Source organism: Triticum urartu, chromosome 7A, assembly GCF_056163025.1.
Source record: "Triticum urartu cultivar PI428250 chromosome 7A, HENAU_Tu73, whole genome shotgun sequence".
Classification (NCBI taxonomy): Eukaryota; Viridiplantae; Streptophyta; class Magnoliopsida; order Poales; family Poaceae; genus Triticum; species Triticum urartu.
Genome location: NC_141879.1, coordinates 155002239 through 155028121, shown reverse-complemented (window position 1 = coordinate 155028121; position 25883 = coordinate 155002239). Strand labels below are relative to the sequence as shown.

General features: G+C 43.0%; 1 protein-coding gene across 1 annotated transcript; it reads left to right on the top strand.

The window, feature by feature from the left end:
* Positions 1–11986: 11986 nt before the first annotated feature.
* Positions 11987–14564, top strand: LOC125521699 (putative trehalose-phosphate phosphatase 8). Its single transcript, XM_048686755.2, has 10 exons — positions 11987–12348; positions 12479–12619; positions 12708–12857; positions 12977–13030; positions 13131–13232; positions 13352–13429; positions 13544–13613; positions 13710–13780; positions 13924–14016; positions 14115–14564. Exons 1-10 carry the CDS (start codon positions 12100–12102, stop codon positions 14190–14192), a joined length of 1086 nt encoding a protein of 361 aa, XP_048542712.2. The 5' UTR covers positions 11987–12099; the 3' UTR covers positions 14193–14564.
* Positions 14565–25883: the final 11319 nt, after the last annotated feature.

The following is a 25883-nucleotide window of genomic DNA, read 5'->3' as shown; positions in this document are numbered from 1 at the left end:
TTTCATTACTATTTTGTTATCATTACCATCACTACCATATTACTTTGTTACTAAACACTTTGCTGCAGATACTAAGTTTCCAGGTGTGGTTGAATTGACAACTCAGCTGCTAATACTTGAGAATATTCTTTGGCTCCCCTTGTGTCGAATCAATAAATTTGGGTTGAATACTCTACCCTCAAAAGCTTTTGCGATCCCCTATACTTGTGGGTTATCAAGACTAATTTCTGGCGCCGTTGACGGGGAGTATAGCTCTATTCTTTGAGTCACTTGGGATTTATATCTGCTGGACACTATGAAGAACTTGAGAGATCCAAAAACCAAGATCTATCCCTCAACTACGAGGGGAGGTAAGGAACTGTCATCTAGCTCTGCACTTGATTCACCTTCTGTTATGAGTAAGCTTGCGACACCTAAACCTGCTTCTGCTATTCGTTCTGATATGTCGCATGTTATTGATGATGCTACTTCTGTTATGCATGATACTTATGATGAAACTACCTCTATGCCTGATACTACTATGCCACTTAGCGATTTTCTAGAGGAATGACTTGCTAGGGCTAGAGAGATTGAAAATATTGAATCTGATTATGAAGATGAAAGTGATGATGAAGAATCACTTATTATTCCTGAGGGTTATTTATTTGATCAAGATGCTTCTTTAGCTATTTTAGCCTGCAAAGATAGATATGAACTCAAAAGGTTATTAGCTAAATGGAATAAGCAATCTCCAAATGCTAGGATGAGACCTGACCCTGCTTTTGCTACTTCACCTATATGTGTTGCTGATAAGGATTATGAATTCTCTGTTGATCCTGATATAATTACTTTGGTTGAATCTGATCCTTTTCATGGCTATGAATCTGAAACTGTTGTAGCACATCTTACTAAATTAAATGATATAGCCACCCTGTTCACTAATGATGAGAGATCTCGCTATTTTTATATCCTTAAAATATTTCCGTTCTCATTAAAGGGTGATGCTAAGATATGGTTTAATTCTCTTGATCCTGATTGTGTGCGTAGTCCCCAGGATATGATTTATTACTTCTCTGCTAAATATTCCCCTACTCATAAGAAACAAGCTGCTTTCACTACTAGGAAAAGGCCTACTAGTGGCGCACCAGTTTTTCCTACTAATGGCGCACTACTGGTGCGCCACTAGTACCACGCCACTAGTATTTTTTACTAATGGCGCACCATTAGTATCTGGTATACTAATGGCGCACCACTGGTGCGCCATTAGTATAGGCCACGGTGCGCCATTAGTATAGGCCACTGGTGCGCCATTAGTATAGGCCACGGTGCGCCATTGTATTTTTGAATTTTGAAGGCGGGAAAATAGTAGTGGCGCACCGTCTAACCCCCACCGTGCGCCATTGTTATTTTTGAATTTTGAATTTGGATCTGGACCGTGATTTTTTTGCCCATTTCTTGCTCGTTTTTTTGCTTGTTTTTTGGCACGATATTATTTCAAATTTTGTTCCTGTTTTTGGATCTTGTACGTTCTTTTGCCGTGTTCTTTTGCCGGAGAGGAGTTCGCCAGAGAGAAAGAGGAGGAGGTCACCGGAGAGGCGCTTGCCTACATCGCCGGAGAGGAGGAGGAGGTCGCCGGAGAGGAGTTCACCGGAGCATCGGAGAGGAGGAAGGAGAAACCATGAGGGGATGGGAGGAGAGGAGGGGGGAGGAGCTCACCGGAGAGGAGGGAGGAGGAGCTCACCGGAGAGGAGGGAGGAGAAACCGTGAGGGGAGGGGAGGGGAGGAGAGGAGGGAGGAGGAGGTCGCCGGAGAGGAGGAGGAGGTCGCCGGAGAGGAGGAGGGTAGTATGGTGGAGGAGAGAAGGGAAGATGGAGTGGAGGAGAGGAGGAGATGGAGTGGAGGAAAGGTGGAGTGGAGGAGAAGAATGAAGAGGTAAGGAGGAGAGGACCACGCCCAGCCATATATACGGCATAGTAATGATGCACCGCGGGCAGGTGAGCCATTACTAACTTTTTTATTTTTTTATTTATTTTGAATTTTGAAGGCAGGAAGATACTAATGGCGCACCATGGGCAGGTGCGCCATTAGTAACTTTTTTTATTTTTTTGACTTATTTTGAATTTTGAAGGCGGGAAGATAGTAATGCCGCACCATTGGCAGGTGCGCCATTAGTAAGTTTGAATTTTTTTAAATTTTTTTGCCTCTCCAGATCTTAAAAGCCCCGTATCTTTTTTCTGTTAAATTCGGATGTAACTTTTCGAGTAGATGATTTTTCATATAAAAAACTTTTTCATCCGAGTTCGTACGCAAAAGTTATGCCCATTTTACAAATTCTCGAGAGACTTCGCAAATAAAGTCGAAATTCATATTTGTAAATTTTCACAACAACTAGACCACATATCACATGGGAAACTTATTTTCTTTTTTTGACATTTCCATCATTTTTTTATTTTTTTTAAACTGAAAAGGCGGTCCACGGGGGGGTGCATTCGGTGGAAGTGGTGGCCAAGTTACTAATGGCGCACCGTGGGATGGTGCGCCATTACTAGTTCAAGTAGTAATGGCGCACCACTCCCACGGTGCGCCATTAGTAGTCTAAAAAAATAAAAATAAAAAATTTGAAAAAAAATTGAAACATAATTACTAATGGCGCATCGCGGGAGTGGTGCGCCATTACTAGTTGAACTAGTAATGGCGCACCATCCCACGATGCGCCATTAGTAGTTTTGAAAAAATTTAAAAAAATTACTAATGGCGCACCGTGGATGTGGTGCGCCATTAGTATTTGCACACTAATGGCGCACCAACACATGGTGCGCCATTAGTATTTAGTAATGGCGCACCACATGTACAGTGCGCCATTAGTGTCCATATTGGCTATAGCTGTTTTTGTAGTAGTGTTTAAAGGAAATATACAAATTTGTGCAAATTAAAGAAGAGAGTCTCCCACAAGCTTGGGGGAGGCTTCTCAAGTTACTTAATGCTTTGCCTGATCATCCTCTTACGAAAAATGAAATACTTGATATCTTTTATAATGGACTAACCGATGCTTCCAGAGATTACCTGGATAGTTGTGATGGTTCTTTTTCAGGGAAAGAACACCGGATGAAGCTAAAATCTTATTGAATAATATGTTGACAAATGAAAATAATTGGGCACCTCCTGAGCCAGCTCCTGCTCCAATTAATGATCCTATTCCTAAACCAACTCCGAAGAAGAGAGGTATTCTATTTCTCAGTCCCGAAGATATTCAAGAGGCAAAGAAATCTATGAAAGAAAAAGGTATTAAAGCTGAAGATGTTAATAATTTACCTCCTATTGAAGAAATACATGGTCTTAATTTACCGCCTGTTAAAGAAACATATGATCTTAATCCTTTATTTATTGAAGAACCTCCAGACCTCGATAACCCGACACAGGTAGTAAAGGTAAATTCTCTCTATAGATATGATAAAGCTGAAATCCCTCCTGCTAAAATTGCTAGTCAATGCTTGGATGAGTTTGATAATTTTATGTTTAAGCAAGAAGACTTCAATGCTTATTTTGGTAGACAATTAAAACAAGATGCTAATATGATTAAATACTTGGGTGATTATATGGCTAATATTAGAGGTGAACTTAAACTTGTTAGCAAACATGCTTCTATGGTTACCACTCAAGTAGAACAAGTACTTAAAGCTCAAAAAGAATTGCTCAATGAGATGAATAGTAAGAAAATAATTATGATGTTAAAGTGGCTACTAGAATTGGTAGAATGACTCAGGAATCTTTGTATCCTGAAGGCCACTCTAAGAGAATTGAGCAAGATTCTCAGCAAAATAATATTGATGTACCTAGTTCTTCTAAAAAGAAGAAGAAGAAAAATGACAGAACTGTGCAAACTTCTAGTGAACCTATTGCTGAACCACCTGATAATCCAAATGGTATATCTATGTCTGATGCTGAAACTCAATCTAGTAATGAACATGAACCTAATGAAAATGCAAATGATGATGTTCATAATGATGCTCAACCTAGTAATGATAATGATGTAGAAATTGAACCTGTTGTTGATCTTCATAACCCACAATCAAAGAATCAACGTTATGATAAGAAAGATTTTGTTGCTAGGAAACATGGTAAAGAAAGAGAACCTTGGGTTCAGAAACCCATGCCTTTTCCTCCCAAACCATCCAAGAAAAAGGATGATGAGGATTTTTAGCACTTTGCTGAAATGATTAGACCTATCTTTTTACGTATGTGATTAACTGATATACTCAAAACCAATCCTTATGCTAAGTACATGAAAGATATTATTACAAATAAAAGAAAGATACCGAAAGCTGAAATTTCAACCATGCTTGCTAATTATACTTTTAAGGGTGGAATACCAAAGAAACTTGGAGATCCGGGAGTACCTACTATGTCATGCTCCATTAAAAGAAACTATGTTAAAACTGCTTGGGGAGATTGTTCCTTGGTATGTGACTCCTCCATTGGTCCAATTAGTTTTTGTTCTAGTGCTTTATTCATTGCAAATTTGTGTTGCTTAGGTGACCCTGTTCTTGAGCTTGCATGTCAAATTTATATGGTCAAAAGTAGTTTTGATGCATGATATAGGCTCTAGGCACTTGTAGGAGTAGTTGCTATCAATATTATTGAGTTTGGTTTACTTTTATTTTGAAGTTACTAAAAAAAATTCAGAATTTTTCAGAGGAAGAAATATGTTTAGGAAAATGTTCCAAGGTGGTTCTTCAAAGAAGCAAGGACCCAGGCTTGCAATGTGTGATGCTGACGAAGAGCCACCAAGAGACGCTCCAGTGCGTCCTTGTGAGTGGCCTTCTGAAAATTTTATGGACCGAGCGGGAATCAAAGAAGAATTTAACGCATATTTGCGTAATGCCGATCTTGAGGACTTTGAGGCAGACAAATGCCCCCGGTATCAGGAGCTCACAAGCTCTTTTGTGAGGAGGTTTGAGTATTCATCTTCGCGTAATTCTCCTTCAGTCATGTTTGATCTTTATAACAAATCTTATACCATGGACTCAGAGGATTTCACTTTTGCTTGCAAACTTCCATGATGGGGTAGTGTTAGGGATCCCCCTAAATGTGAATTTAGAAACTTTCTTGCTAGTATAACTGTAGGGGAATCTAGAGACATAACGCAAGCTACCATAGGGAGCATTCACTTTCCTGCTATACACTATTTTGCTCTCTTCATAGGTAGGTGCATAAATGCTAAGGATGAAGCGTGTCACATGTGTGTCCCTGACCTTAGCATTCTCCGGAGTGCTATGTCAGGAGACTAATCTTATCATATGGGAGCCAGTGTAGCTCGTAGGTTGCATCATAATAGACATAATGGAGATTTCTTTGGAGGAATTTATGCAACCCGCTTAGCTAAATTTCTTTGAGATAGACGTTTGTGAAGGAGACATGGAGTTGCCTCCTGCTTATTTAGATTTTGATTCTATGGTTTCCCACCATTTTGTCGAGAGGAACGAATCACCTCTCCAGTACTGATTAATCTTTGACAGACGCCGTGTTGTCCATATTACTCTCCCTGCTCCTGCTTTCTTTGATTATCAGGCAAGAGGAGGATATACTATTACCAGAGAAGAGGCAGATGAGTACGAGAGGAGAGCGGAGGCCGCTCGTTGCCACGCTACAGCTCAGGAGGCGATAGCTGCTGCATCATAGTACGACCCCAACAACTATTATTATGGATATCAGCCAGGCCAGCCGTTGCCATAGACCAACTTAGGCCAAAAGCCTAAGCTTGGGGGAGTACGTATTTCTCACCGACATTACATTTATGTTCACACACACTCATTGCCAGATGTCGGTGCTCATACTTTTTCATTGTATCATCCATGCTAGTTTATTTTCTTTTATGCTTTCTTCTTGTGTGTTTGATAAACCTTAAGAAAAACCAAAAAAATTAGTTGTAGCTTTCAATTAATTTACTTTCCATGCTTGTAGTAGTAATTAAAAAGAAAACCCAAAAATATTTCCCGTTCTTCTTTTGCTTGTTGGGAGCTTTCCCGTGTAAATAGTTTTATTTCTTTTCTTTTCTTTGGGGGTCAGTAGGAGAAGACCATGATTAAATTGTTGAAGTGGCTCTTATATGCATTATTGTTTATCTGACAAAAGAGCCCATATTGCCTTGTCTTCTCCTGTTTATTGAATGCTCGCAGATTCCAGCTTAGTCCAATGCACATGCACTCTTATTATTATTATTCACATCGTTCGGTCGTGCAAGTGAAAGGCAATTATGATGATATATGATGGACTGACTGAGATGAGAAAAGCTGGTATGAACTCGACCTCTTTTGTTTTTGTAAATATGATGAGTTCATGGTTCTTGATTCAGCTTGTTATCAATAAACATGTTTGCAATGACAATTAGAGATCATAGTTGCTTGTGCCATGCTTGATTAGCTATGAGTTATAATGATTTACCTTGCGTGCCAACATGCTATTAAAATGGTTATGATGTGGTATGATAGGGTGGTATCCTCCTATGAATGATTTAAGTGACTTGACTTGGCACATGTTCACGCATGTAGTTGAAACAAATCAACATAGCCTTCACGATATTTATGTTCATGGTGGATTATATCCTACTCATGCTTGCATCCAATGTTTATTAATTTTAATGCATGTACATGGTTGTTGTTGCTCTCTAGTTGGTCGCTTCCCAGTCTTTTGCTAGCCTTCACCTGTACTAAGAGGGAATACTGCTTGTGCATCCAAACTCCTTAAACCCCAAAGTTATTCCAGATGAGTCCACTATACCTTCCTATATGCGGTATCAACCTGTCGTTCCTAGTAAATTTGTATGTGCCAAACTCTAAACCTTCAAATAATCATCATGTTTTGTATGCTCGAATAGCTCATGTATCAACTAGGACTGTCCGTATCTTCCATGTTAGGCGGGTTATTCTCAAGAGGAGTGGACTCCGCTCCTCACTCACGAGATAAAGGGCTGGTCACCGGGATGCCCAGTCCCATGCTTTATGCAAACTAAATCAAAATAATTGCACACAAAACTCCCCCTGGGACCTGATGTATGTTGGAGGCACTCGTTGTTTTGAGCAAGCCATGGATTGATGTTTGTTGATGGAGGGGGAGTATAAACTTTATCATTCTGTTTGGGAACTGCCTATAATGTGTGTAGCATGGAAGATATCGCCATCTCTTGGTTGTTATGTTGACAATGAAAGTATACCGCTCAAAATATTGTTCACCTCTATTTCAAAACCGAGCTCTGGCACCTCTACAAATCCCTGCTTCCCTCTGCGAAGGGCCTATCTATTTACTTTTATGTTGAGTCATCACCCTCTTATTAAAAAGCACTAGCTGGAGAGCGCAGCTGGCATTTGCATTCATTACTGTTAATTTATATTGGGTGTGACTATGATTGGATCTCTTTTACCATGAATTACAATGTCTAGTCAGTCCTTGATCCTTAAAGGTGCTCTGCATTTATGTTTTGCGGTCTCAAAAAGGGCTAGCGAGATACCACCTTGTTATATCATATTATGATTGTTTTGATAAAGTGTTGTCATCCGAGATTTATTATTATGGCTCGCTAGTTGATTATGCTATTGATATGAGTAAACATGAGACCTGAGAATTATTGCAAATATGGTTAGTTATAATCTTTGCTAAAAAATTGAATGCTAGCTTGACATATTTATAACAACAAGAGCAAACAGAGTTTGTAAAAGTTTTTCTTTATTTCTTTCAGATTGTCAACTGAATTGCTTGAGGACAAGCAAGGGTTTAAGCTTGGGGGGTTGATACGTCTCCGTCGTATCTACTTTTCCAAACACTTTTGCCCTTGTTTTGGACTCTAACTTGTATGATTTGAATGGAACTAACCCGGACTGACGCTGTTTTCAGCAGAATTGCCATGATGTTGTTTTATGTGCAGAAAACAAAAGTTCTCGGAATGACCTGAAACTCCACGAGATATCTTACAATAAATAATAAAAAATCCTCGCCAAAGATGAAGACCAGGGGGGCTACACCCTTCTCACGAGGGTGGGGGGCGCCCTCCCCCCCTAGGCCGCGCCCCCTACCTCGTAGGCCCCCTGGAGACCCCCCGACTCCAACTCCAACTCTATATAACTGCTTTCGGGGAGAAAAAAGTAAAGGAGAAGAAATCATCGCGTTTTATGATAGGAGCCGCCGCCAAACCCTAAAACCTCTTGGGAGGGCTGATCTGGAGTCCGTTCGGGGCTCCGGAGAGGGGGATTCATCGCCGTCGTCATCATCAACCATCCTCCATCACCAATTTCATGATGCTCACCGCCGTGCGTGAGTAATTCCATCGTAGGCTTGCTGGACGGTGATGGGTTGGATGAGATTCACCATGTAATCGAATTAGTTTTGTTAGGGTTTGATCCCTAGTATCCACTGTGTTCTGAGATTGATGTTGCTATGGCTTTGCTATGCTTAATGCTTGTCACTAGGGCCCGAGTGCCATGATTTCAGATCTGAACCTATTATGTTTTCAGCAATATATGAGAGTTCTAGATCCTATCTTGCAAGTCTATAGTCACCTATTATGTGTTATGATCCGTTAACCCCGAAGTGACAATAATCGGGATACTTACCGGTGATGACCGTAGTTTGAGGAGTTCATGTATTCACTATGTGCTAATGCTTTGTTCCGGTTCTCTATTAAAAGGAGGCCTTAATATCCCTTAGTTTCCATTAGGACCCCGCTGCCACGGGAGGGTAGGACAAAAGATGTCATGCAAGTTCTTTTCCATAAGCACGTGTGACTATATTCGGAATACATGCCTACATTACATTGACGAATTGGAGCTAGTTCTGTGTCACTCTATGTTATGACTGTTACATGATAAACCGCATCCGGCATAATTATCCATCATTGATCCAATGCCTACGAGCTTTCCATATACTGGTTTACGCTTATTTACTTTTCCGTTGCTATTGTTACAATCACTACAAAACACCAAAAATATCACTTTGCTTTCATTACTCTTTTGTTATCGTTACCATCACTATCATATTACTTTGCTACTAAACACTTTGCTACAGATACTAAGTTTCCAGGTGTGGTTGAATTGACAACTCGGCTGCTAATACTTGAGAATATTCTTTGGCTCCCCTTGTGTCGAATCAATAAATTTGGGTTGAATACTCTATCCTCGAAAGCTGTTGCGATCCCCTATACTTGTGGGTTATCACCTGCCAAATCTCGGCCCTCTGGCCATCTTTGAAATGGGTCCTCCATCGCACTGGATCCAAAGGCCTGGTGGCCGGATCCTAATCCAGATCCGAGTCGGACTCGGATGCACCACATTCCGGCGGCAACGATGACGCCGGTGACAGCGGCAAGGCCGCTACAACCTCACCCCCACGCGCCGGCGTGATGATCGGAGGCGGTTTCGGTGGCGGCGGCACGGCCGCCACCCCCTCTCCTTCCCCCTCACACGCGGATATTACCGTAAAAGAACTTCTAAATGTCAAAATGTGTCTTTCTTTTTTTAGTGGCACATACAATGAGTAAAGTGGTGTAGTTGTTGCCTCTCTAGTGAAAGCCACATTATCCTCATGATCTTACATTGTGTCCTACTTCATCAGAGAATGTGTATGTTGTGCAACAATGAATGTAGCAGTCCACCTATTGCCCCTAAGCCCAACAATCATGTGAGCTTTACAATCATGACACAACATCCTAATCTTTTGACGTTTGTCTATCACATCCATTTCAACCTCATCCTTCTTGCTAGATGAGCTCCCTTATGTTGTGATCCCTTTTGAAGCACTACTAGTCTCAACCCTATACTTGTTGGCTTCCCTGTGTGGACACACTGGAAAACATTCTTGATAAGTGTCGGAGGACCTTTCTTCTAGCCATTGTTAGAAGCAGCTATGTGTGTGGCGAATCCCAATTTGAAGGCGTAGTCATTTTAGAATTTTTTAGCATCATCAATCGAGTCGAACTCTATGCCAACATATGGTGCAAGCAGTTGGGATCAAATATTGCCATCTTCTTCCTTTTCATGCATTGTGTCGGTAGCATTGAGCATGGGATCTGAATCCACGCCACCATGAGTTGTAAAATGCTCTCCTCACCTCCTATCCCACCTTCGGTATCCTACTAACATTGCAACAAAAGTAGAACATCATTCATCAATGGCATTTAGAACAAAAGGTAGAACATAATTCCTTTTTCGGTGCAAACTTTGTTTAGGTAGAAACAATAAGATCAGAGAGGGCCAGAGTAACCCTCTATTTTGGCAACAAACATTTATAGACCAACACTATCAATTGAACATTCCAGATTGGTGGATTTCTTTAGTAGAGCGTGCACAATTTGCTATTTTTAGATAGCCATGCTCAATGAAAGTAAACAACATTTGCTACAACATTCTCATTTTCTGAAGACTAGGTCTGTTTCTGCAACATCATGTTTTTGAAGGATTTTCCATTCATCAAAATATATCATCGTTACTTTTGCATCCTCACTTTTTTCCAAAACAAATACTAGGTTTAGAGAAGGGAGACAAAAATGTTTTCTGGGTGCACTTTTTTGAATTGGGTTTTTGCGCTTTCCTGAATCATAACATATAAATTTGAATGGGAGCCCCCTCTGCTACTGGTATTCAACATCAACATATAGAAAATTGAACTTTGTAACTTTCAATGAATTCTACATCAATGGGGATGCAAATTGCTGAATTGAACATTAAGATTCAGCTAATTCGGCTCACCAACATTCAATTTTTTTAGCTCATCAACATTCATAAAATTTCAGGTCTTGCAACTTACTGAATTCAACATCATCTTTGTTGGGATGCAACTATTTACTGAATTCAACATTAACATTCGGTAAATTCATATATGCAATTAGTGATGCAACAAGGAAATTGTTTCTCAGGAAAAAAAACTAGGTTCATAGAAACCAACATATCAAATCCAATGTTGCTAGGCAGCCTCCCACTTGCTAGAGCTTAATTCGTCGGCCAGGGAATAGTCAACCCCTAAGAGCTTTGAGCCATGGCGTAGGAGAGCATATCTATGACGATATGGTGCGCCACCTGGCCAGATTAGGGGCGGGGTGCAAGGGAGGTACTATGGGTGCCAGTGTTGCAATGGTGGTGTAGGGATGTTGCGGCGGACACCGGTCATAGATTCTGGATCCCTTACCGCGGGGCAAAAGGGGCCGCCACTCACGATTCACACGCATGGGGGAATGCGGTTTGGAGGCTGGTTGTTGTGTTCCAACACGTCGTCTATTGCAACGGTCAAGTTGGGGGAGGAGGCTGTGCGTGGTCCAGCTTGCGGCAAATCGGACGACTCCGCAGCACCTGATCTAACGGCTCGCATGAGAGCTTACTTTTGGCATGCATCACAGCCACGATAAAACAAGGCTAACATAGTCTTGGTCCATCTATAATACATGTTGGACCATGCTTCTCTCTCCCCACTAATCGATTGCTTTCTCCTTTGACCGTATTTGATCTTATTTTTTCTTCTAGTATTTTATTTTCTCTTGACATTGGGTTTATTGGATGTGCGCGGCTCCCGCCCAACGTCAAAGGACACTCCTTCCGCCAGAGTCCCTCTGATTCTTCGAGTCGATTTTCCCCCTTGCAACAGATGGCTATATGTGACTGATCGAGAAATGGCCACACATTTCATCCAAAAATGAAGAATATTTGAATTTCCACAGCCTCCAGAGCACCACTTTGATTTGAACTCGAAATATGAATATAGTAAAAGGGTCTACATATAATTTGAAAGTATTTTGCAGGACAAAAACAACAATGTTATTCTCGAATCTTAATCTATAGTCGTCAATTAAATTTTCAGAATGTTAACTGTTCATATAATTGTGCACCCTGCAATTGTGAATGAGAAAACGACACATGTCCACTCCGGTTAGAAAAAACGCAGTAGTTCCACTAGTATGGGTACCGACCCAACGCCGCTCCGCCTTTATAAGTACCGACACTTCGCCATTGGCTTCTTCACCCAGGGAAAACCGGTCTGGTCCCCTCTTCCTCGTGAACTATTCCCCACTGTCACTGCTGGGCACCACTCTCACGCAGCGGGAGGCGCGTGTCGTGAGCACACGTGTGGTTGTTTGCGTGCGCCATGGCGAACCAGGACGTGGTGCTCCGCCCGGACATGGGCGGCATAGCGGCGGCCGCGGCCATGCCGGGCTCCTCCAGCCGCGCGATCTTCGCGTGCCGCGGCGCCGCGTCCTCCTCCCTGCGGCGCCGCTCCGCCGTCGACGACGAGTTCCGCGCCGGGTCACCCTGCGCCACAAGCTGGGTAGTCCAGGCCATGCGGGCTTCTTCGCCGGCCCGCTCCGCAGCCGTCGACGAGTACGCCGCGTGGACGGTGAGTTTGGCGGCTGGTTTGGTGAGGCGCGCGTGCCCACGCATTGCTGTGAGAGCGCGCCGGCCGGGCTGTTTTCCGTCCATTCTGATGATTGATCTGCGTTTCTTTTTTCCTTGGTTGGCGCGCGCAGAGGAAGCACCCGTCGGCCCTTGCTAGCTTCGAGCAGATCGCGGCGGCCGCCAAGGGGAAGCAGGTGGTCGTGTTCCTGGACTACGACGGCACGCTCTCGCCCATCGTCGCCGACCCCGACACGGCGGTCATCAGCGGAGAGGTAAGATAAGAGACCGCGATAACCAGCCTGGCTAGCTACTTCAAGCAACGCTCACATCGCCGACCATGCTTTGTCCTTGATGTTCTAGATGCGGGAGGCAGTGCGCGGCGTTTCGAAGCACTTCCCGGCGGCGATCGTCACCGGCCGGTGCGTGGAGAAGGTGTGCAGCTTCGTAGGCCTCTCGGAGCTCTACTACGCGGGCAGCCACGGCATGGACATCAAAGGCCCAGGCTCTAACGTACGCCATCTCTCTCAAGCATCTCTCCGTCGCGCAAGAATCTAACTGGCCATGCATGGCCCATCCCTCTCCAATCATTCGTGCCTGATTCCATCAATTATTCCTCGCCCTATTTGCAGGCGGAGGAGGTGCTCCTGCAACCTGCTCGCGAGTTCCTCCCGGTCATCGCCGAGGTACACGACTTTTGTTAGTTAGTTGAGCCACGAGGAACTTACCAACGGCGCATGTACTGATCTCTCGCTTTTCTTGGTTTTATTTTGGTTTGGGTGCCAGGTCTACGAGGCTCTGGTGGAGAAGACCAAGAGCACGCCGGGGGCCAGGGTGGAGAACAACAAGTTCTGCCTCTCCGTGCACTTCCGGTGCGTGGATGAAAAGGTAACCAGAGAGCTCACCAATCAAATTAATCAGCAACAATCTAGCTAAGTCAAACAAGAAGGTTCTAAGTTAATGAGAGAGATCCTCATCGATCTCAACTGCTCCGATCCCCTCTGCAGAGATGGAGTCCATTGGCCGAGCAAGTCAAGGAGGTGCTCCGGGACTACCCCGATCTCAGCCTCAACGAAGGCAGAAAGGTTGGTTGATTGGCCATGGATCGATCATGGAGTTAATTACTAGCAGCGCTTACTAAATCATGTTATTTAACATTTGCTCACTGAGCCCGTGAATATTGAATCTACTGGGCGTAGGTCCTGGAGATCCGGCCTTCCATCATGTGGGACAAGGGCAAGGCCGTGGAGTTCTTGCTCCAATCCCTGGGTAGGTGCCACTGCCACCCTGCCCGCTGCGTCGTCTTCGTCCTCGTCGGATAAAATGACGGGTTGCATATAAAATCTGCTGCTGTGCTGTCTCTAGGATTCGACGGACGCAGCGACGTCCTGCCGCTGTACCTCGGGGACGACCGCACTGACGAGGATGCTTTCAAGGTGCACGGATTAAACTAACACACGTCGCGTCCAACTGATTTCATTTGTAGTTTTGTACATATATATGCATGCTAGCTACGAACCTAGTGATTTCATTTGTTTTGGCTGCTTCTTTATTTTCTGATTTTGTTGATGTCAACTAGATGCTGAGAAAGAGAGGTCATGGCCTCGGCATCCTTGTCTCCAAGTGCCCTAGGGAGACCGACGCCTCCTACTCTCTCCAGGACCCCACTGAGGTGTATATACATACATATATCATGACGCAGATCCCTGCTAAGTCTAGTCATCAGTGATTGTAGCTTACATAGTATTAATTTCTCCTTGTTTTCGGCAGGTCATGGAGTTCCTTCACCGCTTGGTGCAGTGGAGGCGCCGGCGTTCGTCATCGTCGGCGATGCGCGCAAGAGTGTAGCACAGTCACAGACTGCCACATCAGCGGCTGCTCCTGGCACTGATTTATCAAGAAGCTTCAGCATGATTAATTAAGTAGTTTGTTAGCTAATTTGGTTATATCATATTCCATGCATGTAATAACCCTCGCCTATATCTAGTTCCCGCTTTTAGTTTACCTTTGTTGCATGGGTTTGGGAGGCACTGCATCTGCAAGTTAAGCTGCCCCTCACCAATTTTTTCTTTCTTTTTTTCTTTCTATGGGTACATTCCCCTGTATGATGACTCATAAGTCCTGGCCATACCAGTAAAATGTAACATATGTAAGAATCATAATGGCCAGATTAATCAACTTGTTTACTTAAGTGCTCCATAAAAAGAGCTGAAGATCAAATGCTACTTCATGTCATCTATTTGTTGCGGAAGATTTTGACTTAGCCGTAGGTGTTAAATTCATATCTTGTTTTTTCGACAAAAAAATTCATATCTTGTAATGGTTCTATGGTAGTTGTCTCTGTTTTGTATTCCACTTGTTAATGACTTTGACCACATCGTCTTGCAACAACTTTAATAAAAATGGTTTGTGTGCATCACACTCATGCAGAGTCTTGGGGTTTCAACTTCCTTTTTGAAAGAAAGAAAAAACATGTTCCTATAATTAAACTAGCGTGATTTTGGCGGAGGGGCGCTTTGGCTCCCGGGAGCATATGCTCCCGGATGAACAATAAATTCCAAACAAATGTAAAACAAATCAGAAAAATCTGAAAGTTTTAATAGATGTCTGTGTTAGTTTCGCAAGCATGCTTGACAAATTTCGTGCGAAATGGAGCAGCGGTGTTTTGTCGGTGAAAAAACCCAAATTAGGATGACATTTGGTCTTCAATTTGCTTTTTTTTTTGCACAAGAGAAAATGTTTAATCTTTTTGTCTCAAAATTTGCAAGTAGCATTTGGATGTGATTAAGATCGCAAAAAATTTGTCTAGATTTTTTTGACATTTGAAAAAATAGTTTTGGGCCCAGGAGCATGTGCTCCCGGGAGCCAAATTGAATTTCTGGATTTTGGCAGGCATTTCTAGCAAATGGAGGATGTGTATCCTAGCATGGGAACAGAGGTGCCGCAACCGTAGCGTAGTGGACATGCTGGAGTAGTCGGTTGCTTTGACTTGTGGTGGATCGATGGTGTGGCCTGCATTTGTTTTTTTAGAAACTTCGTATACCATTAAACAGATGTCAAATTACAACACAAAATCACGAAAACCATGATAGAAGAAGAGAGAGGACAATAACATTTGCAAGAAAGCTCAATTGAAGCATATTTATGCAACAGGAATGCGTTGGGCGGCCATGTAAAATGATGCATTCTCGAAATCTATATTTCTCTACGTCTATATCTATATCTATATCTATACTTCTATCTATCTATACTTCTATCTATACTTCTATCTATATCTATCTATCTATATCTATATCTATACTTATATACTTATACTAATTAGAGACTTCCTAGAAATTACCATGTTAATTAGTAAATACGAGCCGCTCATCCGGTGGGTCCGAGTTATAACCGTGTAGATTAACTCATATTAATCATACAAATATAAAAATAGAAATAGTTGTACTTATATATCTATATCTATATCTATATCTATCTATCTATATCTATATCTATACTTATACTAATTAGAGACTCCCTAGAAATTACCACATTAATTAGAAAATACAAGCCGCTCATCCGGTAGGTCCGAGTTATAACGGTGTAGATTAACCCATATTAATTATACAAATATAAAATAGAAATAGTTGTGCTTATACTAATTAGAGACTCCCTAAAAATTACCACATTAATTAGTAAATATGAGCAGCTCGTCTGGTGGGTCTGAGTTATAATGATGTAGATTAACTCATATTAATCAGACAAATATAGAAATAGAAATAGTTGATTTCATCGGTCCTTTGTAGTAGTTTAGATCTAATCTAAATTTCTTGCATTGCTTTATCGTATTCCCACATCCTCTAACCTAACGCCGACCATCCTCTCTCCTGATTCGTGGATACTAATAAAAGAAAAATGATTTTTGTAAGACATCTAATCTATAATTCTAGCGTTGCTTCCTCTAATTCCTACATCCTCTAACCTATCCACCAATTCTCTAATTCCCACCCACACTACTGGAATTTTCGTATACGCCGAGTGCCGGGCTCTTCGCTGAGAGCCAAATCAGGGGCCATCCTCTAACCTAACGCCACCCATCCTCTCCTAATTGTTGGATGTGAATTTCCCTAGATGCAATCTGGCGGCCGCACACCATGCCATGCGCTGCGTCTTTCAATCAGCCAGAGATGAGCATATCCGGCCCTGATGGCCGGAGGCACCGCGCACACACACGGCCAGAGGCACACACTACATGCATCATCAAGACTGGCAAGCATAGGCGTGCACAGCGAACACCGACGTGATCATGGGAGCACGTCACACGTGATAGATGAATACAGCCTATACATGCATGTTCAAGTGTTGATGCAATCAACTAGCACCCATGCATGGCCAATATAAATCGATATGAACACCCACGGCTGGACACCGAGTCAACTCCTGCAGCAATGGATTCGACATCTACCACGTCAATTGGTTTGTTGCTTTGCTTTCATCAATAATCTCATGGAAATATAATCAAGTTGATTGTTGTAATCAATAATTATATGATTTATGGTGAGTTTGGAGTTGACTATAGCATTGACATGCATTTTTTCATTTTAAAATTACACGTGTATTGCGAACCAACCCTCCCTCCGTCCGTGAATAAGTGTACATCTAGTTTTTTTTCTAAGTCAAAAATTTAAAAGTTTGACCAATTTTATAGAAAATAATAGTAACATATATGACATCAAATTGATATATTATCAAAGTGCATTTCAAAACGAATCTAGTGGTACTAATTTAGTGCCATAAATGCTTTTACTTTTTCCTAGAAAGATGGTCAAAGTTTTAAAACTTTGACTTAAGACAAAATTTAGATGTACACGTATTCGCGGATGGAGGGAGTATGGTTGATTGGTTAGGTGGACACTGGTATTCCCAGCCCACCAGGGTTCAAGTCTTGGTGCTCGTATTTATCCTGGACAAATTTTTGCTAAGTATTTGAAAAGTCATACAAACAAAAGAAATAGAAATAAAAGGAATTATATGTTACACCTATAACTCACATCTCACAAAATTTATTACTGGAAACTAACCAAATCAGATGAATATAGCCCGAGCTACTTTATTCAAGTGCTTCCACCCGAAGACAAATGATTCTCATGCCTCCACACGTTGCATAGGAACCATGTACAGAACCAATAAGTAAACAAGAGATAGTACATGCAAGAAATTAGGAACTCGTTTGTTGTTAAATCACTACAACACTATAAAGACTATAAAAACCATCTTTAACATAATGCAACACACACACACACACACACACACACACACACACATATCAAGGTTTGAGTGTTAAGTAGACTAGCATCCCCCCTAGGTAGTTCCGACATATTTGAAACACTAGTTGGCGCACATAACTACATTATAGCCAACACTGGTAGGAAAATCGGCCACAACCAGAGTAACCACCTAAATGACACAAAGATAGATAATGAACAACTCTATAAGACAACAACGCCTCCATAAAGGAGTGATGGTTGTACGTTGCCTCACCGGATACATCCCACATATTCTAGAGCGGGTACATCCACCAAACCACATACTGGTATTTCATCCTAGAGAACAAATAACAACACCTCTGGGAAGGGAATGACACAAATTCAACATTCTTTACGAATCCATCTAATTATTGGATGATGATTTTTTTATCCTGGAGGTTTATAGTTTTGCATCTACATCAGTATCATTGGCCACCATAGGCACCACCAACCAAACCCCTAATCACACCCATGTCAATTGTCAAGGTCATATTCTACTCTACTTATGTAGGATGGTTTTTTTCTAGCGATGCCTATATTTGTTGGTCAAGCTGTTGTGTTTATCATGGCTTAATATGCCAAGAACAGTCCCTAGACCATTGGCATATGTCGCGTGTTTCCATGACCGCATGGCCTAGCCCAAGAAGCACACCTGACCATCACCGACGCAAGGCTGACTCCACCATCCAACACATATCCCTCGTCGGCCTGCGATGCAACACACAACCCACAATTGCACATGCAGTATTGACATAGTGCTATCCTTCCATGCCCCGATCCAATTTGAGAATCTCTCTAATAGTGTATCTGGCTCAAGATTGAATGTTGCTTGAAAAACACATGCAAAGAGATGCCTTATCAGTACCACCGCCTTAATGCCACTTGCACTGGCCAGACAACACATCGTGTGTGCGACGGAGGAATATCTACTTCCTCTAACTTGGCTTATAAGTGGTGCACTTGTTTTAATAAAAAACATTAATTTTATCAACAAAATATGAGTTATATGTATCAATTATACTCCATCTGTTCCAAAAATAAGTGTCCGGACTTTAGTACAACTTTATACTAAAATTAGTAAAAAGTTGAGACACTTATTTTGGGACGGAGGGGGTATCAATTAATTGTTCTCTTGATTGTGATTCAAATGATACTATTTTTCTAGGTCTAGAGTAAACCTGGGCATTCGTCGGGCCAGGCTCTATCAAGCCCGAGCCCAGCCCATCCTAGCAAAAAACACGTGCACAGTGCCCTTTTTAAATTAAAATAAATAGTTTGGGATACTTAAATAATACATTATACCTATATTTGTAATAAAATAGTGATTTATGCCCTTTTGGGCTTTTTTGGGCTTTTGGGGCAGGCTTCGCCAGAGCCCAGCCCGGATGTTGGGCTTTTGGATCGGGCTGTCCATGCCCGGGTCAAGTTTAGAGTTTGTATAGCGAGTGAGAGTTCATATATATCTTTCACCAAAATCATTGTTTAGGCCAAAAGCATATATGTATGTCAATACTTTTGAGTTTGATTTGTGCCATATAGTTTGGGTTTGGGAAATAGTTTATCCATTAATTAACATGCCGAAGTGTCATCAACAAGATCTGTCATACATACACACACATAATTTAATTAACCAGCTACATTGATTACATCGGATGAGATACATCATGCATGCTTCCAAAGTCTCGTTGATCGTCTCATCAGCTATGTCTTTTTCTTTTCTAATTTGCAGCAAGATAGTTGTCTCATTGTGTGTGGTTCTGTTAACTAGTTCTTGGTGTTCTAACGGAAGCTTTGAGTTAAAGGCTTAAAGCTGCATTAAAAAACTGAAATGCATGATGGGTGCTTGAACCTATCGCATCGGCATGAGAACTATATGTTGCATCATGTATCCGATATCATATTAAGGGCATACATACACATCAACCAGTGCACGCGTGATAGGGTGGCATAAATAATGTTGATGTCCTCAGCCCTTTCTAAAGTTCGTTAATTAGTTAGGTGAAGTGGTCTCTTCCTAATGGATGCCCTCCTCTTGTGAGATCTGGAACGACCTTAACGCGTGAGAGAACAGTTGTTCCCTGACGAGTGTCATGTAAACCAAGATGCCGCCACTTTGCGCTTTTGGTTATATAGTATCCTGTATTTTTTTTATTTTTTCTGCTTTAGATATCATATGTAATTCAATAGATGATACCCACTAATTTACTTTTGTGAACATGTCCACCATAACGTGCAACCATATAGAGGAAAAAAGACTTGGTCAATATGACCCGAATATCTAGTGAACGTTAGACTTTTAGACATGGCAAATCGAACCAATTTTCATGGCAAATTATGTTTGCTGAAATGACAAATTTAGTTCACGAGCAGGGCAAATCCGTCTCAGTTTATTTTAATATTTTTTTGCCAGGAAATTGTTGTGCTTGCAATTTGCCATTATTGCGCCAATATAAATTACCATGAAAACCGTTTGATTTGCCATGCCATCAGATTTTTATTGTTTCCGTTTTTATTCTATTGTGTAATTGACATATAATAAATATTTGAAAACTATATGATAATTAAATCTTATAAATCATATGTGTCTTCGGTTTCAGTTCTAATATTATCAATCCAAATAGTCATGGTCCATACGCCCAAATCTTTTTGAAATACATTGCTCCCAATTTCCACAAAAACATACAGATATCATCTAGTATTAGATAGAGTTTTTTTTCAGTTTTAGAAATAAAAAAATGAATAGGAAAGTGCAACATGAGAAAAGTCAATGGCATCCATAATGGACCTGTTTTTGTTCCCATGCTTTTTTTAAGGAATAGTTTTGTTGCTACCATTCGCTATGCTTACGGTAGATGATACGTGCCACACGTTGAGGCAGCAGTTGGTTTATATTTCAATTGGATATTGTTGTATGAAAATTTTATATGCAGTTGATATATATAGGGATTGACTATTCGTCATCCTGGGTGAAGAATAGTTATTCTTCACCCCCTCTTTTTTAACATCAACACACTGTAATTTTACATTCCGTAAAGTTTATCTTATTTCAGACGTAAAAAGAGGATGTAAGAAAATATATGTTCGCGGTAAAAATTATTTTATGCTATGTGAAATTACAAACGTCAAAATATAGTGTAAAATATGCATAAAATGCGATTTTTCTGGTCTTATGACCTATATTTTTATTTTCCTATGCCAAATTTTACATACTAAATCAATATGAAGGTAACTTTGTATTTCAAATGTAATTTATTTATGAAATGATTGTAAAATTACCTCGGGTGAAGAATAACTTATTCTACACCATACACCATGGGTGATGAATAGTATCACTATATATATATATATATATATATATATATATATATATATATAAGTTAATTTATGTAATTTATTCTACACTTTCCCATATATGGTTGCATGTTGAGGTGACATGTTGTACTGTGTATATTGAGAGAAATAAGTTAATGGGCACCACCACCTATTTACATATAGCAGATTCCCTCCTTTTGTTTTAGCCTGCATATAAAATTTGTATGAAGTCATTCTTTGTAAAGTTTGATCAACTTTATAGAAAAAATATCAACATCCACAATATGAAATCAATATTATTAGATGCATCGTGAAATTAACTTTCGCATTATATAACTTTAGTATTGTAGGTCTTGATTATTTTTTAATATAAATTCGAACAAACTTTGCGTAGTTTGTCTTCAAACAAATCTTATATGCGAAGTAAAAAAGAAACGATGGGGGTATAGGATTAGTGTGGAAAACATATTTAATGTCAGTCAGAGACTCGGAAGTTTTATCACACAAGGGGGCATGTAATTGAAAATCTGGCGGTGCAAACCGAACGGTCCATATATTTTGTGTAGCATAAGTTACTAAGGCTCCATTTGTTCGCGCTCAACTCTATTCATATTCGTGTCCATTTGTTTTCCCAGCCTCCATAACGAACGGTGTTCTCTTGATCTCTTCCCTGGGAAGTGGTTCTGCATCTCAACGAGCCACCCTGGCACACTACTGCGCTGTCCCATTTCCTAGGCACTTCTCTCAACAGTTTAGCACAGAGAGACATTGCTTAAAAATGTTTGATTCTTCTATCACAGATCATGTGCCAATAGTTGATTCTTTGGGACCATGTATATTCTAAGAATCATCGTAATGTATATATTCATGTCATGCCAGTGAAAAGATCCCTCTCGCTTCCAAAATATGAATAAACAAAAAGATTCCTCCGCATTAGTGATGAGATATCTGAATTGGATCATGGTCCATGAGGATAATTGGATCATGGAAGGAAGCTAGCTGTGCGTCGTTGATCATTGAGTGGGTAGTGCACTGTTCGTTGCTGCACTTGCATGCATGGCTCCAAAATATCTGAATTGGGCCAAAGCAAACCATCATTTGGATTTCAGCATCTCTTCTTGGCAAACCATCAATGGTGCTCCGCTTGCCATCTACTTGGAACAACGAGAATAGGGTTTCTCACGTGCGCCATGAAGGGATCTGGTGCCATGCGCTTCTGATCTGATTCAAGGATGATGATATTCTTATCCTAGAGGTTTATAGTTTTGCATCTACATCGGTGTCAGTGTCACTGGCCACCATAGGCACCACCAACCAAACCCCTAATCGCACCAATGTGGATTGTCAAGGTCATATTGTACTCTTGAAACACTAATCGGAATGAAGTCTAAGCTACTAGACAGGAGATCATGCCACACCAAGCAAACTGTGATACTTATGGAGGATGATTTTTTTTCTAGCGATGCCCATATATATTGGTTGGTCAAGCCATTATGTTTATCACGGCTTACTGAGCCAAGAACAATCCTAGACGATCGGCATACGCCCCATGTTTCCACGATTGCATGACTTAGCCCAAGGAGCGCACCTGACCACCACCGGCGCAAGGATAACCCCACCATCTAACACAAAGCCATCTTCGGTGGTGCAACACACAGCCCATATCTGGCCATGTAGTATTGACGTAGTGCTATCCTTTTTTGCCCAATCCAATTTGAGGATCTCTCTAATAGTGTATCTGGCTCAAGATTGAATGCTGCTTGAAAAACACACAGGAAGAGATGCCTTGTCAGTAACACCTCGTTAATAATGCTGAGGAATATGTCTACTTCCTCTAACTTGGTTTATAAGTCGCGCACTTGCTTTAATAAAAAATTCATTAATTTATCAACAAAATATGAGTTATGGCAAATTTTAACATGGTCCCTCTTACCTTCTTTTTTACATGTGAGGTAAGAAGGTAAGAGTCAATCAAGCCATTCATTGATGAGATCAACGGCTAAGATCTATTTTATACTCTTACCTTTCATGTGAAAAGAGGGGGTAAGAGGGACCATGTTAAAACTGCTCATGAGTTATATGTCATCAAAATTATACTCCCTTCGCCCCACAATGTAAGATCGTTTTTGAAGCTAAAACAATTTTGTATTATGAGACTAATTGTTCTCTTGATTGTTATTCTAATGATACTATTTTTCTAGGTCTAGAGTTTGTATAGCGAGTGAGAATGCATATATATCTTTCAAAAAATTCAATGTTTATATCAAAAGCATATGTGTATGGGAATACTTTTGAGGTTGATTTTTCCATATAGTTTGGGTTTGGGAAATAGTTTATTCATTAATTAAGATGGGAAATAGTTGATCATCAGCATTGACTACGACGGGTAAGATGGGGACTGAGGCGACTCGGGAGGCGCCCGCGGCGAACGCCGCGAGCCGGCCGCCGGTGCTTGCGGACCCTTCTACGAGGCGTGTAGGGGGGCGTTTCTGGGTTCTCGTGGGCTCGGAAGACGAGGAGGACGACGACGGGGATCCCGCCGGCAGATCGCCGGCTGATCACTCACCGACGCCATCCGACGTGATCTGCGAGGCCTTCAGCCCTGGATACTCGGAGGAAGAGGTGGCCGCGTTGGTCGACGACATTGTGTCGGGCGATGATCCGGCACGGATCGGGCTGCGTTCAGAGGATAGGGTGGAGGTTGTTCGCCGAATCATTCACCGGAGGACGGCGGCGACGGCGATCCGGCCTTGGAAAGGGCCTCTACCTAAGGTATGCATCCAACCCCTAACTTTGTCAGATTTTTCCCGCGAGATGCTTGGACTCGGGTTGTCCGTAAGAAAAAGAAGAGGAAGGGGAGATCGGAGCCAGCGCTGGAGAGCCAAACAGCGGCTGAGATCCGGGCGGCTAGAGCTGCTCGTTTGAATTTCCTCTTGGGCCATGAAGGGGTTGTCGATGAGCGGGCCGGCTGTGAGCCCGTGCATGGGTATGAGGCCCAACATGGGGGAGCTGACGAGGGGCTTTGTGGACCGGCTTCGACTGGGTATGTGGCCCAGGAGAGCCTGGACGCGCCTCCATTGCATATCGCGCCATGCAGGGTCGAAGATCGTCGTGATCGATCTATCCTGCCGCCGCCTAGGGTTGCCAAACACACGGTGGTGCCTGGTTTTCCTCGCTGCGGACCTGGCCGTGCAACCCGTATTCCTCCTCTCGCCATGGCTGGGCGGGGGAGTGCTTCTTCCGCCGATCCAAAGAACCATGTGGGGGCCGGGGCGACGCTGGCTGGACGTGGTGGTGGTCCGCTAGGGCAGCGGCCGGTCCTGCCGGCAAGGCGTGGCGCGTCGCCGGGGGTGCGACCTGCGGCCACTGCAGGGCGTGGCATCCCGCCCGGCCTGCGACCGGCGCTGGCGGCGGGCGCGATTCCGGCTGCCGGTCGTGGCGCTCTGGGACTACGGCCGCCGCCGCCGGCGGCTTCGGCGGTACCTTCGGCTGTGGGGCGTGGCGCTGCTCCGCCGAGGCCACCGACCTCTACAGTTGTGGGGCATGGAGCTGCTCCGCCGAGGCCGCCAGTGCATAATGGCCCTCGGCCGGTTGTCCAAGCCAATGGCCCACGGCAGGTTGTCCAGGCCACCTCTGCCGGCGTGCAGCCTCGTGCCGCGCCGCCGCCTCACTATGTCGCGAGGCCGACGCAAAAGCGCTCGGGCCCAACGTAGACGAGACAGAACGTGGTGGCTGGAGAGTCTAATGATCCACCCCGAGGACAGTGGGGGACGATGGCTATGATGCTTATGGGGATAGTCAACACCGTGGATCGTCATCTACGGGAGGTGGCCGTGGTTATGCTTGGCAGAGTGGTGGTTCCGCTGAGAGGCCGTTTCTAGGCCCTCTGGGCGGTTTTGTCGAGGGAGCTTCAGGACCGGACTACCGGAAGAGAGGTGGCTACCGTGGTCACCGTGGTGGTCGTGGGGGTGGTCATGGTCGATACCACAGACAGCATCCGCCACCGGCCGTTGTGGACCATCATGCTACTGATGTGGCAGTCGATCCCATTCAGGCGACCGCACTGCCTAGCTAGGCGATGGAGGTAGTGACGGCTTTGGCCAACGCAGAAGTTCCTGGAACTGGTGTTTCAGCTGACGTAAGCGACGGGACTGAGTCTGAGAGGGCGTCCAAGTGGGCGCGTAAGGAGAAGATGTTATGCTATCGATGTGGTGAGAAGGGTCACTTCATTGCTGAGTGCGTGGCAGAGTTGTGCGATACGTCTGGTAAACCAGCCCATGCCGCGGGGGATTGCCCGCTTCTGCGTGATCAGGCTTCGGCTCTTACAATGTATGGAGTATATTGTGCTGAGCTGATGTTCTTTGAGTCCCCGGCTGCGAGAGAGATTCCGATAGAGACGCAGAGCTCGACTACTGGAATTGTGAAAGCTACCCAGGGAGCGGTTTCTGAGGCTCAGATTGTGTAGAGACTTCAGGAACTAGCTCCAGGTGATTTTCAGTGGGAGCTTATCCATATCGAGGACAATGTGTTCAGGGTTGACTTCCCAACGGTGGAGGATTTGAAGCGGTTGCTAAGCTTTGGGTTGTGCAAGGTCCCTGGCACTAAATGCATTCTAGAGTTTCATGAGTGGAAGAAAGTGGAGCCTAAGGGAAAGCCCCTCACTCAGGTATGGCTGCGGTTTTCCGGGGCTCCCTCTGAGTCTTTGACGGATGCTCGAGTTGTGGCTAGTCTGGGTATTATGGTTGGCAAAACTGAGAAAGTGGATATGGCATTCACCTGCGCCCATGGGGTGGCCCGACTTCTAGTGAGTGTTTTAGACATTGAGTTCATCCCGGATGTGGTCAACTAGACTTATAGGGGAGAGGTGTTTCCTCTTGAGATTCAGTTTGAGGATACAGAGTTGTTTGCTGAGGCGGTTAATGGGGCTGATGTGGATATGCAC